The sequence below is a fragment of a genome, unplaced genomic scaffold (genome assembly GCF_019419815.1).
Source record: "Pyrus x bretschneideri cultivar Hongxiangsu unplaced genomic scaffold, Pyrus_bretschneideri_v1 Contig87, whole genome shotgun sequence".
In the NCBI taxonomy this organism is placed as follows: domain Eukaryota; kingdom Viridiplantae; phylum Streptophyta; class Magnoliopsida; order Rosales; family Rosaceae; genus Pyrus; species Pyrus x bretschneideri.
In genome coordinates this window covers 77,327-96,793 of record NW_025999828.1, presented here as the reverse complement: position 1 = coordinate 96,793, position 19,467 = coordinate 77,327, and the positions used below count along the sequence as shown (strand labels likewise).

Genomic DNA, 19,467 nt, shown 5'->3' with positions numbered 1-19,467 from the left:
TTAAGCGTCAACTCTCAATAAACATACATAAATACGTTATCAATCAAATAGTTAAACAAATTGAATTCACAACTTATGAAACGTAATTAGAAGTACTCAAATCATATTGCAAGCATAAACATATATTTCGAATCACCCCCTAGCTAAGGGGGGTTTAGTTCCTCATACGTACAAAACAAAGAGAATTGAAATTAAACATTGAAATCAAAGAAACGCCTAAACATTCCAACAACTCAAACTTGAATTGTATGAACGTTTAGGCCCTCTTATCTTCCTCTTTATTGTGGCATAAGGTCTAAGGGATGTTGTTGGTGTGTTGAATGGATTGGGGAATTATGGAAATGGATGAGGAGTGGTGTTTGGATTATAAGGGAATGGGGACTCACGGCTAGGAGAAGGAATGGAAGTGTTTGTGGTGTGTTGTGTATGAAATGAGATGATTTTGAATGATGGGAATGCAAGGGTATTTATAGGAGGAGTGGAGGTGTATATGGCTGTTTGTTTAAGGTGTTTGTGTGGAGGAATGATGGAAAAACAGCTAGGACAACATGTGAAAGCTGGAAATGGCATGTGTTTGCATGTGTATGTGCTGGAATTGGGGTGTGTTTGCACGGCATTGAGTGTGGGATGAGTGATTTGTGGTGCAATGATGAAGAATGCATGTGGAATGGATGCAATGATGAAGGAATAATCTGGAAATGCAAGGTGGAAAGCTGGAAAGCATGTGAAGAATGCTGGAAAGGCAAGGGAAGTGCACGGCATGGGTGTTTTGGTGCATGTGTTGGCTGTTTTGTTTGTTGGTTAAAGCTTGTGTTTGCATGTGAATGTTGTTTGTGTGAAGTGTGTGTGAATGCATGTGGATTAAGGAGTGAATGGTGGCTGAAATAATGATGGAAAACAGCTAGGAGAAGTATGGAATGCATGTGAAATGTAAAGGGAAAAGCTGGAAATGGCTAGGAAGGTCACGGCATAGACTTCTTTGGTGCAGAAATGGGTGTTGTTTGCATGTGAATTGAAGTTAGGGTGAATGATGATGAATGTATGTGGATTAAAGAATGAATGGTGGTGTAATGATGAAGTGTGATGGCTGAAAATGTCAAGGGAAATGCATGTGTTTGCACGGCAAAGAGGGAATGTTGGTGTTTTTGTGTTGGTTTGAATGGTTTAATTAATGGGAGTGCATGTTTGAATGATTAAAGTGCATGTGGGTGAATATGTGGCTGATTTATGAAAGGAATGCATGTGTTGATGAAGTGGAATGACAACTAGGTTATGAGGGGAATGCATGTGATGCATGGCAAGGTTTTAGAATGGGCTTAAAATAGGGTTGTTTTTGATGGAATGGATGGTTCTTTGCATGGCTATAAGGGAGAGAATAAGAGAGAATGGGCTAGGCCCTTTGTTGTATGTCCTAAAGTGCATCAATGGCCTTCAATTTCGTCCATCCTTTTGGCTCCATGGATAAGCTATCCAATCCATGCCCAAAAATGCTCCAAATAGCCTCAAAATGCACTTTCTTGCTCCCTAAGCCCTTAGAACCTGAAAACACACAAAAGAAGCATAAATGACTAAAATAACTAGAGAAACATAACGTAAATGCACGAGAACAAACCATTTAAGTCGCATGAATATGCTCCTATCACTTACATGATCCACTCCCTGAACGATGTGAGATGTTACATTTAGTTTTAGAAACGTTACATTTAATATATTTATATTTATGGCTAAATTTTTTATCGTATATTTTTATTTTTAGTTTGTACCCATTTTTCATTTACAACTCTTTTTCAGGTTGTACCAATTTTATTTTGTATCTATATATTAATTTCTTTTTATGATATATTTTAAACTTTTATTTGTATTTGTACCCATTTTTTATTTTGCTAAATGTGGTCATAGCTATCAACTCTCTCATTCCTCTGTTGCAACTTGCAACCTCAATGGAAGACCTAGCATACAAAACACAACCACTCAAGCAAAAATCTCGCCAAAGACTACACGCCCGAGGCCTTCACGCACTACCCGGACACCAACACCATCATCCTTACCTACGACCACCACGGCGGTGCACGGTGGTGCACCACCACAATGTTCCTCCACGGCACCTTCAGCTCCCTCATCCAATGCCTACACGGCAACTCCAGCAGGCTCAACTTCAACATCTATCCTCTCTTGAAGGCGACAATGCGCAGATCGAGATCGACTTCAAGTTCGTCGGCAAGGATATGACGATCGAGCAGACGAACTATTAAAATGGCGGCACATGTAACAGGGAAGAACTTCACGTCCTGGGTTTTGATTGTTCTGATGGGTTTCATGAGTATGCGATAAAAATGGGGATTTGATCGAGTGTTTGGTTGATGGGAGATTGGTGAGGGGAGTGGAGAGGAAGGAGGGGGAGGATTTTCCTCGAAAGGCGATGCACGTATTTGTATGCGTCAGAGATTTTTCAATGTCATCAGTATACGGGATGATATATCACATGTCATTATACAAATTGTGGGATATGTGTGCTAAAAAAAAAATTAATCACTTAAAAAATAAAATATTCTACCACTTACATCGTGTTCTTGTCACAATAAAAAATTTCTCCAATTTAGGATGCTAGTAATTATATCGAAGAAGGGCGGTGGACTGGGAAGTACATTGGGTGTGATGCTCCTTATGTTTGTGTGTACAAGGATATTCATGTGCATGTTCGCAATGCCATGGAGGATTGAGGTTTTTTTGGGGTTTGGCAAAGTTGGGTGGTTTGGAAATGTGAATAAAACGGCGGGTATTCGGTTTCTGGATATTCATGGAAGGAAGGAATTGGTGTTGTTGTTGTGTTTTTTTGCCAGATTGGGAATGTGGGTCGGTTGCTTCATGCAATTTTGATGAATGTTCACAATGACGGAACTAAAATTTTCATTTAGTGGTGGAAGCAACCCTAAAAACAACTAAGAAAATGAATTATTTCAAATGATGATGTATTACAATCTTAATATTAACAAAAATTTTCAGTATAGTAGTGGAAAATGACAAAGTGAAGATAAAAATATTAACACATGATAGGCGAGGAGGGATTTTCGGTTTAAATGACATAACAATAGTACTTTTGCTCATATAATATTTGATATGGAGTATAAGTAATATGAAGGTAAGTTGGATATTAGATACATATATTCTTTTTCAAAGATAATGCGTGTGTATTATATAATTGTGATTTGCAACTTAATAAACAAATTACTTGAGTAGGTGCATCTGCCTCCAGTCAGCCTTCATTGGCTCTGTCCATGAATGATCTGCATTTGTGTTTGTTCTGCTTGAACTCGTGGACTGAGGAAGTGGTGTTCATTTTACGCACTTGTTTATTTTTGAATCTGTTTTACGTGATTTTGCTTGGCGGAGAAGGAAACTATAGTCCGTTTATGAATCCATTTATTGACAAGTAGATCAAATGAATGGTGATATATCAGTTGGGTTAGTAGATGTTTTCCTCAAATTGGCAAAGTTGGATGAATTTCTAATTAGTTCGAAGATAACAATAGATGGCAGTGAACTAGTTGTGCAGTGTCATGCGTCTTCATCCCCAGAGCACGCAGACTGATGGCACCAAGTACTTGTGCTTACTATAAAGTAGGGCTGTTTGTCTGGCTTTTATGCTGTATGGCTGCACAGAATGGTGACATGAAGTGAGATATATGCTTCGTTGATTTAAAAAAGTAGCTTGTTTCCGATCAATCTTGTACTTGTCCATGATGTATTATATCCATGTTGTCTATTAATGGGACCTTCACATTTGTTTTGCTTGACATGAAGGGTATCCTCGTTCCATCATGCTGCCAATCGCACTGTTTTACGCTGCTACTTCGCATGTCACCTCTATAAATGTAAGTAATTTGATTGATCTGGATTTTCATGTGTGGGTTGAGTTTTTGTTGTTTGGTTTCTCTACTAAATAATTCTTTCGATTTGCTTATCTTGCTATCTGCCTTCTGATTTCGGTCTATTTTCATTGGTTTTCTTTTCGTTTTGAGAATTTTACTTAATAATCCGTGTTAAAACTGGGACTAATTAGATGGTGGAATCTGTAAGTAGATTGAAAGACTTATGGATGATGTTCTTGATTGTAATTTGTGGCCGGTTTTCTATCTTTGTTGGAATTTTTGGTTGGAACTTGGAAGTACAATAAGCAGCAAATAGGAAAATCCTTACATTTTGTAGTCCTCGCCTTGTTATTTAAGTTGAAAGGCCTCGTGTAAAAGTTTACGTGTATTTTGGACTGTAATTTACAATTTTCACATTCTCGTTTCTCTTTTTGCACTTATTTCCTTGTTTCTTTTTTTTTTATTTTGCTTTTTCAATCCAAACTCCGAATGCTAGGAGAATGAAAAAAAAAGTGCAGGAAAGGAAAATATAAGGGCGAAAATAATAAAAAGGTCTTTACAATAATTTCTTGCTGTAATTATTTTTGTAATTAACCACTGGAGCTGAAGGCATAAAACTTTTTAGTTTAATTGATCCGTCTTGAGAGATTTTTTAGTGCACTCAAAATATAAGATGGTACACCATGTATTATAATATAAGTAAATAAATATTGGAAAATATATCCTAAAGTATGACATATCGACTCTGTTATTTATTTATAATATAAAACGTAATATACTATTTTATATTTCGAGTACACATAAAAATTTCTAGTCTGTTTAAAACATTTTGGCTGAAACTTCAAAGAAACTGCATAGAAGTTTTCATATCATTTTTCTATTTTGTGCCGTCTAAAGTCATCCTTCGGCAGGCGTGAGGAAAATAGCCAAGCAAAGTATCATTGCCGTAGAGAATGTGTGTCCTTTCTTTGTCCAAAGCAATACCCTAGAAAAAACTTGTACATGTCTTTTTCTGTCGCTTAATTATTTAGGATGAAAACTTAGGCTCTAAGTGGATGTCCATTTCCCATGGACTCGTCTGAGAAAAGTAGAAAACATGCACTTTTCTACCTTTTAGGAACAGAAAAAATTATGATAAAAAAAAAAAAAGTTAGAACTTTAACGAAAAGTTTCCAATACTGTTTACTTTGACGAAAAACTACATTTTTACACTAAAAAGTCAATCATAGTACTATTCACTTTACCTTTTATTTTGTTTTTATAGTTAAAATTCAAAGTTTTTAAGTCATTTTTATTTGTTTTCCTAAAACAAAAAAAAAAACAGAAAAAGTTAAGTACGGATAACCTTCAAGCTATAGAATTATTTTTAGATTGGTATTCAAACTTGTAAAACCCTCTACTTAATCCAAATTTACGAAAAACTACATTGTATCCTAAAAAAATTCAGAGGAAATAGAAACTTTTCAAAGTGAGATGAATTTGGTAGGTATTTATTTTTTTACAGGGAACGAGTTGGTGGTTTCGTCACAATAGTCTATCATTCTGGAGCAGAAAGACTTACAGACCACCATCGTGCAATTCATCAACGTCAGCAATTGAACTTAAAACGTGCCATGTGAAATATAAGCCTGAAGTTCACCATCAATCATTGGACCATCCCGTGGTAGTTCAAATTTGATAGGTATGACTGGTGGCATTTTTATATTACAACTGATTAAGATCTTATGGCCTGCCACAACCAAAACCATTAAACTTTTGCAATCAAACAGGCCTTTAATATCCCCTGGTATTCCTTTATCTACTTCTTTCTACTTTTTAGACTCAAACAAGTAGCAAGCAGTGCTTCTTCCCAGCCGTTGAACTACAACTGTGTCCTTTTTTTTCTCTTTATGATTGAATGAAAATATCAAATTCAACAAACTCAAAAGAAATCTTGCCACCTAATTGAAAATTTAAATTATTAACCTTATAAAAATTATAAACAGAAATGATTTTTGGATACTTATTTGAAAGATGATTTGATACACACACAATTTTTCTTTTTAGTCTCGCACACTTTTATTTAATTTTGTTTGTGTCTCTGCTTGATTATTTAATTTAATGACAAAAAAAAAATCAAGAGAATTACGTGACAAGCAAACAAATATTTGTGAAAAATCACTTATTCCGAACATATATGTTTTTGAGTACATCGATATATTTTTACATTAAGGGGAATGAGCGTTTGGCTAAGTCACATAATAAGTAACCTAATTTGGTATCAAATTTGTTATTCACGAGATTTGAATCTAAGAGCTTTTACTTCTAAGTGAAAAGGAATACTACTAATACCAAATGTCTCCGCACATATATGTTTATTTTTTATATTTTAATTAAATAAATAAAAAGAAACTAGTGTTTTGGACCCAAGTCCAAGCCCTATCCAGAAGTAGTATGGTTGAGAAAGCACAACGAGATGCAAGGGCAAGAGGCAATACAGATTCTCTTCTTTCTCCTCCGATTGTCCTCTCTACCTTAAACAAACATACGAGGATCTTACCAATCAAAATTTCCAATCTTTCTCAACCGTCGGATCATGTACAAACCCCTGTTAATACTTGTTGGGTCCCATTGAAAGGACCCCATGAATACGATTCCAAAGAGCAAGACAAGGAGCTGCCTGCTGCTTCCTTCTACAACTCTCTTTTTTCGTCTCCTGCACTTTCTATTCAAACCCTCCCTCCCCACTTTGTTTTCGCTTTGAGTCCACCCAAAGCGGTTCAGATTCCAAATGGGTGACCTTTTGTTTTTTGCTTCTGACTGCTCTTCCTGAATCTATCTTTCGAAAACCAGCCATTTCTGGATAAATCCTGGTCTGGGTTCTCTGTGATTCTTCATTTTCCATTACTTTTCACCATTCTTTTGATTTTTCAAGTTGTGGTTTTTCATTTATTTAGCATTTTAGTGGGGGGTTTTCAGTTTTTTTAAGTGATTGGGGATTCTGTGAGAAGTTGGGAATTTGCAGATGATGCATTCGGGTATGAATTTGGTTACTACTGTGATAGGTTTTGGTATGAGTGCAACATTTATTGTGTTTGTTTGCACAAGAATCATCTGTGGGAGGCTGCGAGGTAGAGAATCGAGGCCTATGTTCGAGATTGAATCAAGGGTTGATCTTGGGCAGGTATGTAATGGATTCCCTCTGCTATATTTGTTTTGTCAGCTTAGAATGATCTGATTTGGGTAGTTTTCCCAGTTTTGAGCATTTTTTTTCTGTATGAGTTATTGATTGATTGTTTGGTAACTGGGATCACTACTTCCCAGTTTAGCATCTCAGTAGCTTACTTGGGTGAGCTTTTATGCGTGTATTTATTTTGACAAAGCTGTATTCAATTCTAAACTACTCTAATTTACGAGGAGGGGGATCTGAGCTTTTATGCGTTTAAAGATATGATCATGCTTGATCTGTTCTAGTTTTTCATGTCAACTTTTGCTGCAGTTGAGAATCAACTCTGAGATATGGAAGAAATGATAATAAAAACAATAGATGTTGCAATGTACTAGTTTTCTGTTGTATGCAGAAAATGCAGTTACTGGATATGGAAGGATACATAAAAGATGACGGGGAAGTTTGGGAATCATTCTTTATTTGTTTTCTTATCAGCATTCATAACTGGGGAGGCTGCTTGCTCAATAACTTTGACATTTGCTTGTTCTTTGTTGCACCATATTAAGATGTTCTGAAATTTCATGCTTTTTGTTTCTGATAACTCAAAGACTAGATTTTTCGTTCACGCCCCTTTGTACTTGTGTTCCCTGCTATGGAGATTGATGTCATTCCACTAAAACTTGAGAGTTTTTCACTTTCTCAATAGTTACTTAAGTTTTGAGCAATGGGAGAGAAGTGAGGGATAAAGAATGGTGGACGGAGGTGTTGATATATCCCACATCGGCCGTAGAAAGAAAGAAAGAAGAGTTTAAATATCCTAACCCCACTCCATCTAATACCGAGACCTTTTGTGATAAAACCCCACGGATTGTGCAGGTGGCAATTACCAAGTTGGGGACAATATCAGTATTGTTAGATGTGGGGCCTTTAGCCTCTCTCTGATAATTCTACAGCAAGGTGGTGGGAGGAGTAGGGAGGAATGAAAGAGATCATACGGAACATAAACTAGAAAAAGAAACCTACTTTACTTTTCCTTAATGCCCCTTTGCATTTGTGTCAACTGATATTGAGATTGATGTCACTCAATTATAACTTGAGAGAACGGGTTCTAACTTCTAAGTTTGCATTGTTTTCTGGCAGCCAGAGCATCAGGTTAGTGGCCTTGAACAAGTTGTGGTTTCTGCAATCCCTACGATGAAGTACGATCAAGAGGCTTTCAGTTCCTTAGAAGATGCGCAGTAAGCTTCACAGTTTCATTTCTCCTAGTGCCTAACAACTCTCATTTGCTTTCCATCTTAAATATTTACTATTAATTGAAATACATCATAAAGTTAGAGCATGTTAGTTTTCCGTGCTTTTTTGTGAGATTTTCTTGAGCTTTGGTACTCACGCGTTTTGGACACTGGTGAGTAAGTCTAATCCATTTTCTTTTGCAGGTGCTCAATCTGTTTGGGGGAGTACCAGGAGAAAGAAGTACTGCGAATCATGCCCAAATGTGGCCACAGTTTTCATCTCTCTTGCATTGATACATGGCTGAGGAAACAGTCTACTTGCCCAGTTTGCCGTTTACCATTAAAAGAATCCCTTGGAACAAAACATGTGAGGTCAGCAACGTTCAGCATGGCTCGATCTTTTGACGAGTCTGAGATTTCAACTGAACATTCTCAGCAGTGGCTATTACCTGGCGCCACTGAGCGTTTGGCAGGCAACGTTAGCAACCAAGGGCATTTAGATTCTGCTCCAGGAAACCCCTCCGAACCGACCCCATCTAGAGAACCAGAAACAAGGCAATGATAAAATCAAAGAGATCGGTCCAAGGAACCAGACATGCATTTGCTTCCAGCAGGCCTGCAATAGGTGACTTATCTATATTTTTCCTTCCCCTTCAGCGGGAATTTGTTTCACATGGTAGGCCGGGTAGGTTTGATCGGAGAATTCTCATACCTTGCATAGAATGCTACCATCCGTTGTCGATGGTACAAACGGAAATTGTGCGACAGAACTCTGAATTTTTGAGTAGAAAGTTTGAAAATGAAGCTTACAAATATAATTTGATTGTTGTAAGTAAGTTTATATTCACTATCACTGCATCTTTTCAACTTCGATGAGTTGTATTTGCTTCAGCATACCAAGTTCCTGAATTTGGCAATTCTTCTGATAACTCATCTGGCCATTTGACCCTGCATTAAGTAAATGCATATACCATAGCTAAGTCCATCAGTTAGAGGTTTGTTTCTGCTAAAGGGAGAATTGTTTCTCGGGTTTTGTTGCAGGATCTTATGTGGAGCGAAAAAAAAAAAAGAAAAAAAAAACTACAGACGGTTTGCTTAAAAGTACATTTCTCATATGATATAATAGACAGAATTGTAAAGCCGACATGATAGGCAAGGAAGGAGAGGGGGGGGGGGGGGTGGCCGGTTTCCAATTTGGGATCCTCCTTACATGACTGAGTGAAATCGTTTCACCGTACACGTCATAATTCAAACGATGCATTTTCTTTATTATTTAAAGATCATCTTTGGAAAATTCATTCGACTTGAAAACTGTATCAATATGAATCAAAAAAGTTAAACAATATTACTTGTCACCATAATCATCAATTTGCTCAACGCATATAGACAGTTAAAAGATGTTCAAAGTAAATGAATTTCTAGGGATAATCTTTGGATGACAGATAATAAATGGTGGGGTTAACACATTTGTATGATAGATTAATACTACATCATCATATAAGGAGGAACAACTCTTTACATATAAAATATCAAATGTTGGTTTAAATAATCAGTTCTCGCCAAAGTGAAACCTAAATCTAGTCTTCAACATGAACTAATTAAACTAAATTTAATAAAGATAATGTATCTGAATTCAATTTTCATGCACGACACAAACTGAATACTAAAAATATTAAAGAGCAACACAATGCGCCCTCAGGATCACCTTTAGAGCATTACAAAGTCAAATTGAGAGAGATGGGTAAATTGTAGCAATTATTCCTTCACTAAAAATTCATTACCATTGGTCCCTCAAATCATTAAAACATGTAGATATGGTCATTTTTGTCAATTTCGTCAAAATTCTGTCAAAATGAGTTATGTTGGAAGGACCATTGCTACAATTGGGTTTTGGGTTAAAGTTGAGGGATCATTGCTTTAATTGAGTTAAAGTTGAGTGAACATTTCTCCAACTGAATTAAGGTTGAGGAACCATTGATACAATTTTTCTTATTTGATTTTTCATATTTACCTCTTGATTTAGCTTCACGTACATTACACCTAACTCATTTTGACAGAAGTTCTAACGGAGTTAACTAAAAAGACCATAACTATTTGTTTTGATGAGTTGAGTGACCAATGATAATAGATTTTTAGTTGAGAGACTATTGCTCCTACTAAGTTAAAGTTGAAGGATCATTGTTATAATTTACTCGAGATATATCATTTGACGAAAGAAATACTAATGTGGAGACTAGATCCCCGGCTGTACCAAGAATCCCTTCAAATTGGCATGGCATCAAAGAATACACGTGGAGCACATAGGCCTGAAAGCCTTACAAAATTCCATGAAACCCACGGTCACCAAATAGACCACAAAACTCAGGAAATCGATAGAAGCTAGAGAGTAGAGACCACATGGACAAAAATTCCCACCGGACCAACCATTAAATCACATCAAAATTTTACACAGAAGGTCGATAATGGTGGCACATGTGGGACTCATATCGCTCTTTTCTCCTTGCTTTCCTTCTCCGACTCGTCTTCCTCGTCTCCCCTCCTCCAAGCACAGACCTTTTACTACCAGTAAGTATGGCATACGCTGTCAACAAAATCCCAGGTTTTATTTTAGCTTAATTTTATATTTGCATGGCTGATTCGAGCTCTAATGGGGTAATTATTTGAGAATTGTAGAATTACCCATTACTTATTGAACTTATTTGATGCATTTGCGAGCGAAATGAGTGTTATTTCTTTGGTTAAAGAAAATTATATTAATTACCCATCTTTTTTTTTTAAGGTTTATCGGATATTTTGGCTAAAAGATTTGGTTTTTGCACTTTATTTTCTGTGAAAGCGTTGAATTGTAGTTTTTTTTTCCGGTTTCTTTCTTCTGGAAAGCCACTTTGAAAGAGTTTTGATTTGTATTTTCTTGGTTTTTCATTTGTGTTGTGATGAGGTCTTGCTGTTGAATACATAATTTGAACAAGAAACCGAAGGAAACTAGGTTGTTTCGAGTCAATGGCGGGCGTGTTATCGATTTTATAAGTAGTTGGTTGAGTTTGAGGCTATAGTTGATTGAAACTTTGATGAAGCTGATTCTCACTGAAATGGGCATATGCCAGTATGTATTAGCTGATCCTCTATTGAGTTGTGTTGATTAAACCGTTGAATTCACCAGTCATATTTATTTGGCAGTGGCGGCACTGAGTGATGATCCGGTTCGTGAATGGATTCTCTCAGACGGAAATGCAACACAGATAACAAGAATTAGTCCTGTAGGGGGCGGCTGCATCAATCGTGCTAATCGTTACGACACTGATGCTGGTTCTTTCTTCGTGAAAACAAACAGGTTTTGCTACATTCTACTTTTGATGTTTCTAATTTTGAAAATTTCAACTGCATATGCTCTTTTAAAATCCTTATCTCCATTTCAAAGTCATAAATATGTTTAGTTAAATCATTGAATCAGGAGCATTGGGCCATCGATGTTTGAGGGAGAGGCTCTTGGTTTAGGTGCCATGTATGAAACTGGGTCAATTCGTGTCCCTAAGCCGTTCAAGGTGCGGAAGTTTTAAAGTTGTTAATTTATCGTGTATTAGTAAAAGTGAACATGACCTCCATGGCAATGCTTGAAAACTTAGATAACCTGCTCTTATGTATTGCAGTTCGGGCCACTACCTACTGGTGGGTCTTACATCATTATGGAATTTATCGAATTTGGTTCATCTAGAGGTAACCAGGTGAGGATAGGTGAATTTTTCATGTATTTGATATAGGTGGCAACGGCTTGTAATTGAATTCTAATGGTATATTTGTATTCAGTCTATTCTAGGCAGGAAGCTTGCTGAAATGCATAAAGCTGGAAAATCTGAAAAAGGTTTTGGTTTTGAAGTTGACAACACTGTAGGCAGGTCGGCGGGCTTTCTAATCATGTGCAGTTGCGCGTGCTGATATCCGCACACACAATTCTTGAGTTCGAGGATAAACACTTTTAATAAATGAGGTATATGAAACCAATTTTTCCTTGCAGCACTCCACAGATAAACACTTGGTCATCAGATTGGATTCAGTTCTATGGGGAGCATAGACTGGGTTATCAGTTGCAGCTGGCATTAGACCAGTACGGTGATAGTACTATATATGAAAAAGGTATATATTGTCTTCCTATGGTTGATTCTGTATCATGGCTGCTTCTACTTACCTTTGAGGATGATTTATTTGGATAGATTGGCCAAGAATAAATCATGAGTTTGCACCATTTATTGTATTATTATTGAATGTGTTAGTTACTGGTTGATCGTATATAACAGGACAAAGATTGATTAAGAGTATGGGATCGCTCTTTGATAACATAGCTATAGAACCATGTTTGTTACATGGGGACTTATGGAGCGGAAATATCAGCGCTGATAAGAATGGCGAGCCTGTTATACTTGATCCAGCATGTTACTGTAAGTTAAATTAGTTCGGTTATCAGATTCCGTCACAATAGAGCATCTTAAAATTGAACTGTGTTGCTTCTAACTGTTACTGTTGGAGGCTAGCCTATACTTGTCGTTTGAAATGAAATACTATCATGGAGCATAAGATATTTGCATATATCATCTGGGAGAGAGGGTGAGTCGAAAGTCTGAAATCAATCCAAATCCCGCCATGTGCTTTGATATGCAAAATTATACAGCATGGTTTGTATATCTTATGAAAGAAGTTGGCTCTGATGATTATCAACAGACAGAAACATGCAGACACTTGTTTTGGTTTTGAGATTGAAAAACTGATGGTTGCAATATATTTTGCATTGCTCAAATCGCGGAAAATGATGTAGTATTTATTTTTTTTAAATTCTAAGTACTGTCAGCTGCTTTTCGTATAGATGGACATAACGAGGCAGAATTTGGAATGTCGTGGTGTGCTGGCTTTGGAGGATCTTTCTACGGTTCCTATTTCGAGGTAGATCCTTTTTTCACCCTTCTCTTCTTGTGGATAAAACAGGAAACCAATTCGAACCAATGAGGTATCATGCATATGGTTAATCTCTGTTCTGTTTCTGGTTTATGTACTCCTGCGCCGCGCCTATATTCATACAAACAAGTTTGAGTGTCATCGGTAGGACATAACTTTCAAAAGAGAAGATCATAACTAGAACTTTAAGTAGGGTTTGGCATTGATGATTGCACTTGGTCTAAGCTTTCAATTGAATACGTAAGTCCAACCAAGCAAACTGAAGTTGTTTCCCAGTGTCTTGGTCTAAGCTTTCATTTGCCAGTTTAATTATTTTTTTTCATTTCTTAATTAATGAGTTCCCATGTGTGTCCAGGTGATGCCAAAACAACCAGGATTTGATAAGAGGAAGGAGCTATATCTGTTGTATCATTACTTGAATCATTATAACCTCTTCGGGTCGGGTTATCGTTCGTCTTCAATGTCTATAATAGACGATTATCTTCGGATGTTGAAAGCTTAGACATTGTGTATAACTTTTTACTTTTAGTGTTTCTGTGGAAACAAGTCAAGTGCATCTGTATATGTCGCTGCTCGGTCTTGGTCGTTTTCTTGGTCATTATAGTGCAAGGGGCTTGTAGCTTATGCGGTTAAGAGTATTTATCTCACGAGAAAAAATAAAGAAAACAGTGAATTCCAATTTTACATTGATGGGATTCCGGGCTATGATTTGCCGGTGCATATTGGTTTGGTTGGGCTGTAATCAACATTTCCCTATTTGGTTGGCTTTGCATACGCTACAGTTCCCTATATCGTTGCAATTAAAAAGGAAATTGCACCGCTTATCTCTTAACTTTAATTAAATTGAAGTAATCGTCTATCAACTAAAAATTTACGATCATTGGTCCCTTAACTTCTCAAGATCTGCAGTTATGGTCATTTTCTTTAACTCCGTTAAAACTTCTGTCAAAATAGGTTATGTGTCACACACGAGGCTTAATCGAGAGACAAATATAGAAAACCAAATGAGAAAAATTATAACAAGGTCCTTCAACTTTAACTCAACTGGAGAAATGATTCCTTAACTTTAATCCAATTGGAGCAATGGTCTCTCAACTTTAATCCAATTGTAGCAATGGTCATTCTAATATAACTCATTTTAATGGAATTCTAATGGAGTTAACGAAAATGACCATAGATGCACGTTTTGATGAGTTAATGGACTAATGGTAATAGATATTTAATTGAGGGATCATTGCTACAATTTTCTCTTAAAAAAATTAAAATGTTTTAAAGCCATAAAAGTTCATAAAATTAAATAAAAATAAAAAGTAAATCTCAGGCAATGTTAAAATTCTGGTATATGCAGAAATATCGATATTTAAATTTGTAGAAATATCGACGGATATATTGAATATCGACATTACATGTTTTCGATGGAAAAAATGAAAATTTAAAATGAAACTTTAGGGTTTGTCAAACTTTGATTTAGACAAAATATAAAAGTTTTTCGATATTTAATAAATGTGTTAAGAATACCGACGATCTACGTCAATTTTAGTTTAAATTTTAAAAGTATCCGTCTCTAGTTTTAAGGATGGACCGTACTAAAAAAAAAATTAAACAATGATCTCGAAGGTTTTCACATAAACGCCCGGCTTCTAAACTGGAAGGACTGAGAGATGACGACACGCAGTCTAAGCAAACAGAAGAAGTAACCAGTTATGTTGGACCCGAACTCAAAACGCGGTCTCTGATCCTTAGAATCTCCGAGTGTCGTCATCCCGGTAAGCAAACAACTTCTTGGAGAAGCAGACGCAGCTTTCATCACCTTCCAGTTAAACAACAGATTGATTGATTGATTTCTACAGATACTGATCACTGCAAAGATTGAGACTTCTCCAATGGAATCCATGGCAGAAGCAGACCCAGAACCACCGCCGCCACCATTGCCACCACCACCGCCACCACTGTCCGACCTTATCCTCTCCCTAGAACAAGCAACCCTTATGGCCAAACAGCTCCCTTGCACCGCCGACCCCACTCACCTCCTCCACATCCATTCCTCCCTCCACCAAGCCCACCTGCACATCTCCAATTTTCTCTCAACACACAAATTGCCCCAGCCCCAGCGGCAGAACTCCCTCTCCTCCGCCACCGGCAACGAGCCCATGCAAGTCGGCGATGGCGATGGCGACGATGATTGTGATGGCTTTGGAGAGGGGGATTCCAGGCCCACAATTGACATGGTTGAGGAGCAGATGAGGGATTGCTTCATCAAGAACAAGCGGCCCAAGAGGCGGCTTTCGCCTTCTGCAGCGGCCCTTGCGGAAGAGAGGCGGATGAACGATGATGGATTTGTGGGGAGTATGAAGGGTTTTGACCCTCATGGCTCAAAGGAGAGGGCTTTGGAGCTTGTGTACCAGTTTCATGGCTGAGTTGGGTGGAAACAGAGCAAAAACAGGGGAAACAACAGAGGAGTTCTGTTGCGTTTTGCACTGCAATGAATCCGACGATTCACAAGGACATGAATACAGTGAGTTTTTTGTGGTTACTATTTGTTCTAAATTATGGTTTTGTTTATGTGATGGAATAGAAATGTATGGTTGTGGATTCGATGGTTATGTATTTTCGTCGATTAACAGGAAAGTATCAGTAGTAATATGTTGAATGAGAAAATTGTTCTACTTGTCAGTATCTCTGCAAAAAAATTAATTGGGAGCAACCTTCTTACTGGGACTTATAACAAACACAACGACACGAGTGATAATATATTTTCTTAATTTCATAGTATTACAGCATTATGCAGTGCACAAATCTTATTCACTGTCTAACCTTTGAACATAGTTTATGGGTCATATATGCTGCTTCTAACAAGTCTGCCGATGTTTAGTTCTTTTCCTAGGAGCACTTTGATGGAAATTTTCCAGCTTGTATATATTTTTGCATTTGCGTTTGCGTGAAAAATGCTGCAATCCTGCAGCTCATGTGCTAGAACAGACCATGCTCTCTATATTGTGATACTGTAAATGCAAATTGTGAAACTCCACAAGATCATCCCTGGATTGATCTTCTGGTCTTGACTGCTGAAAAATCGTAACGTTGAGTTGGCAGAAAATAATTGACCAACATTTCCCAACGCATTTTCAATCGTCATGGGAGTGCATTGTACTGAACCGCAACATGTTACATTTCCCATTAAATGCAGAATGATATCGTCTACACATGGGAAAGAATCCAAATCATAACTCATGTGTTGTTGGAGAATGACTACTCTAATCCTCGTTACAGTGTGCTGGATACCAATAAGGTTGAGATGCAGTAATTATGCCCCTTGCTTCATGGCAGGAACAAGTTTATCTAGACTTTTTGCCGTGAAATTTTTGATATGTTCTGAAAAGCATGATCTTGAGTGTGGAATCGAAACAACCATCGATCTGCAGCACAAGAAAAGATACATCAATCTCCAGTGCTCGTGGTAAACAGCAATAGATTACAGTTTTGATGGAATTGTTCTGTTATGTTCTCAATTTCAAACAAACTAATGATAGACTTTCTTCCCTTGTAACTGAAGAATTGCATTCCTCTCTTTTTCTGTTACTTAAAAGTTAAAAGAAAGAAAAACCATACGCAATGCGGCAATGGTATTTCTTATTCTTTCCCCCTCTCTTTATAAAGGTTTCAGCTTCCTTTCCTACCCTTAGGGGGCATCAGTACAACCGATAAGCGTGTATCCCCTTTCCTAGCAATTGATATATCATTCTGGAACAAGGTAATTATCCCAGCCTTACTGTATCTGTAACCTTCTTCCTTTGACTAATATGTATATACACAGTACTCTTATTACAGTTACGTTATTAGTCTGATTATTTATATAAAGAATAGTCATGCATGTAGGTTTTTCTTCAAGTTGTTGCTGCCAAAGCACTTGAAACTATTTTCTTATTTGATGCTGCCGTTTCAAGTAGGATTTAGGTAGGGAAGTAGTAGTCCTGTAACAAGGTCATTGTAAAGTTTTTGCATGATAAGCCAGGTAACAATTTGTAAACTTGTGCCTTTTAATTTTGCATTTTTCTCTGAAAAAGGAAGTTTTGTGCCCAGAGCATATGTAGCCAGACCGGATGTAAAGGGTCAAGGTCTCTCAGTGCCTAGCACCAGGTAACTTGAACTATAACGGATTTATGTATTCTTTCGCCTTTCAAAAAATTTCATCAGGTAGAATAATTGTTTGGTTGAAAGACTAATTATATTTCTCCTTTTTTTGATGTAGTTTCACCTTGCAGTCAAGGTATGAAATTCAAGCCCTTCGAATTAGAAGTTAACACGTGGAACAGCTCCGCCCCAGTTCATGGACTACAGGTTCAAGGGTTTTCTGACTCTACTGATTGAGGAGGGTGAGTAAAACTTGGCTTCTTAGTGTTATATCGTTCTTCTTGTTTGCATCGGCAAAACTAATCAGATTCTCTATGACTATGAATTTTCATGTGTTACTACCTTACTATTGTTTAGTCTTGCATGATCATTAAAGTAAGTTGTCATTTTAAATTATGAAAATTGGGTGTTCGTTGTTGCATAACTAGTAATTCATCGTAACAGAATCTTGAATTCTGTGTCTGAACTTCAATTGGAACGATCCTCTGACTCGCCAATTGAGTCTTACAACAAAACACAGAAACATATACATTTTAGAGCACGTATGGTAACCATTTCATTTTTTAGTTCAAAAAGAGAGAAGATATTGGAGAAATGACAGAGAGGAAAACATGTGATCCCTTGGCCCATCCAAGCATTTCCATATGTTCACTTCAATGAAAAGATACAATTAGCGCAGCCAAAATTCAAAACGAAAAGTCATTTAACCTTTCTATTTAACTTGTAAAAAACTCTTCTTAATTTATTACCATGGCCTCCAAGCCATATGAAAGAAGTTGGAGAATTATAAGTTTATAACTAACAGGAGAAAAATTGAAGGTTCATTCTTTTGTAGTGGAATGAAAAGTTTTAATCAAAAGAGAGTAATGGAGTCACAAAAAAAAAAAAAAAAAAATTACATTGAGATAATTACACGCCGAAGTTCTTTATAAGTTCCTACATTGAACGTGAAGAAAAATTAATAATCATGGCTCAAAACTGTAGCTATGATAATTTTCTTTCAAGATAAATTCTTCCTCTATTCCATGTATGTGTGATTTTACTATAAAGCAACACTCGATCGGAAAATTGTGAACTAAGGAAGGCTAGTTGATATAAGATTTCGGTTTCATAACAATACTACTGTAAAACACATTTTTTGTCAATTAGAGAAACATAATTAAGCTAGCTGGGAGCAAAAGCACATAAATTGAATAATACAGAGTATCCAACCAAAAGCATACAAAAATAACCTACAAAGTAAAAAAAAATTCAAGATAGGCCCGAACCTTTCTTGGTCCTGAAGTGGGTCCACTGTTTTCGTACCCAAGACACATGCATATACAACGAATGACCTTAGCCAAAAATCACAATAAGTTAGCATCTAAAACTTATTTCGATAAAAGTTACTTTGAAAGGCAAACAAAGTGGGTTTTTCTTTCTCAAATTTCCATATACATCACATTTTTAATGTACTTTGAAGTAATGAATTAAGCCATGGAATGGTTTTTAGGGGGAGACTTGGTGCTAATGTTACTTACTAATTTACTATAATTGTGCATGTTCTATTAATACTAATGATTGTGGAAGCCGATGATCTTCTCTTCATTTCTCTTCACATCATTCCCCAATTCTCTTTTCACTTGCTTCTAATTTTAGTGAAGACTTTATAGTTACAAGTATTATCCCCACATTGTTCATGATAGTTCGTCAAATTCCCCTCAAGATGAAAGAAAATTTTGGGTTCCAACTATGGCTTATTGGGTCATGATATTCCTGCATACTTGCAATCTGATATTTTTGAAAATACCATAGCAGATCCTGAGTTCTGGACCTGGTTAGCCACGGCACATGTGCCGCGGATAAAGTTTCTGAGCAAAAATGAGGGAAGGAAGAAGATCATCATCATAGACATAATTGTGAACCATGTAGGTAACAAGAAGATGGTGGATAAGAAATCAATTGAAACCCAACTCATGTTCGATACGCTGATGATGGCCACTAGTGCTGGCAAAGAGCATAGCGAATCAGAATTGGCTGTTGGGTTCACTCACTATAACATCACTCAATACGCTTGGGTTGAAGTCTCTTATCCATGTTGCATGTAACATAAAATAAAAGTTATAAAGCCAACGAGATGAATGTTTATAAAATAAAAGTTATA

At 36.8% G+C, this 19,467-nt stretch overlaps 3 protein-coding genes across 6 annotated transcripts; all 3 read left to right on the top strand.

Moving 5' to 3' along the window:
• The first annotated feature begins 6,305 nt into the window (after positions 1–6,305).
• On the top strand, positions 6,306–9,188 carry LOC103935488 (RING-H2 finger protein ATL7-like). The gene is made up of 3 exons (XM_009345256.2): positions 6,306–7,032; positions 8,158–8,255; positions 8,454–9,188. The coding sequence occupies exons 1-3, from the start codon at positions 6,874–6,876 to the stop codon at positions 8,809–8,811; spliced, it is 615 nt and encodes a 204-aa protein (XP_009343531.2). The 5' UTR covers positions 6,306–6,873; the 3' UTR covers positions 8,812–9,188.
• A 1,427-nt stretch (positions 9,189–10,615) lies between these two features.
• LOC103935487 (protein-ribulosamine 3-kinase, chloroplastic) lies at positions 10,616–13,877 on the top strand. Of its 2 annotated transcripts, none has more exons than XM_009345255.3 (9): positions 10,616–10,814; positions 11,427–11,580; positions 11,701–11,791; positions 11,897–11,971; positions 12,054–12,142; positions 12,262–12,380; positions 12,542–12,682; positions 13,105–13,181; positions 13,549–13,877. In XM_009345255.3, exons 1-9 carry the CDS (start codon positions 10,712–10,714, stop codon positions 13,693–13,695), a joined length of 996 nt encoding a protein of 331 aa, XP_009343530.2. In that variant the 5' UTR covers positions 10,616–10,711; the 3' UTR covers positions 13,696–13,877. The 2 variants fall into 2 exon arrangements, with proteins under 2 accessions (XP_009343530.2, XP_048432179.1); XM_048576222.1 differs by lacking the exon at positions 10,616–10,814 and adding an exon at positions 11,170–11,352.
• Positions 13,878–14,798: 921 nt separating this feature from the next.
• LOC103935485 lies at positions 14,799–16,740 on the top strand. Of its 3 annotated transcripts, none has more exons than XR_007255326.1 (3): positions 14,799–14,959; positions 15,044–15,708; positions 16,521–16,740. XR_007255326.1 is itself a non-coding variant. In XM_048576237.1 (2 exons), exon 2 carries the CDS (start codon positions 15,077–15,079, stop codon positions 15,608–15,610), a length of 534 nt encoding a protein of 177 aa, XP_048432194.1. In that variant the 5' UTR covers positions 14,799–14,959; positions 15,044–15,076; the 3' UTR covers positions 15,611–15,866. The 3 variants fall into 3 exon arrangements, 1 of the variants encoding a protein (XP_048432194.1); XR_007255325.1 differs by having other exon boundaries at positions 16,381–16,740; XM_048576237.1 differs by lacking the exon at positions 16,521–16,740 and having other exon boundaries at positions 15,044–15,866.
• The last annotated feature ends 2,727 nt before the right edge of the window (positions 16,741–19,467 follow it).

Excerpts from the sequence above, each read along its gene's own strand:
- LOC103935488 (XM_009345256.2), top strand. The coding sequence starts at position 6,874 with ATGATGCATTCGGGTATGAATTTGGTTACTACTGTGATAGGTTTTGGT. Across the intron at positions 7,033-8,157 it reads CAAGGGTTGATCTTGGGCAG|CCAGAGCATCAGGTTAGTGG; the intron begins GTATGTAATGGA and ends GTTTTCTGGCAG. Across the intron at positions 8,256-8,453 it reads AGTTCCTTAGAAGATGCGCA|GTGCTCAATCTGTTTGGGGG; the intron begins GTAAGCTTCACA and ends TTTCTTTTGCAG.
- LOC103935487 (XM_009345255.3), top strand. The coding sequence starts at position 10,712 with ATGGTGGCACATGTGGGACTCATATCGCTCTTTTCTCCTTGCTTTCCT. Across the intron at positions 11,581-11,700 it reads TTCTTCGTGAAAACAAACAG|GAGCATTGGGCCATCGATGT; the intron begins GTTTTGCTACAT and ends TCATTGAATCAG. Across the intron at positions 11,972-12,053 it reads GTTCATCTAGAGGTAACCAG|TCTATTCTAGGCAGGAAGCT; the intron begins GTGAGGATAGGT and ends ATTTGTATTCAG.
- LOC103935485 (XM_048576237.1), top strand. The coding sequence starts at position 15,077 with ATGGAATCCATGGCAGAAGCAGACCCAGAACCACCGCCGCCACCATTG.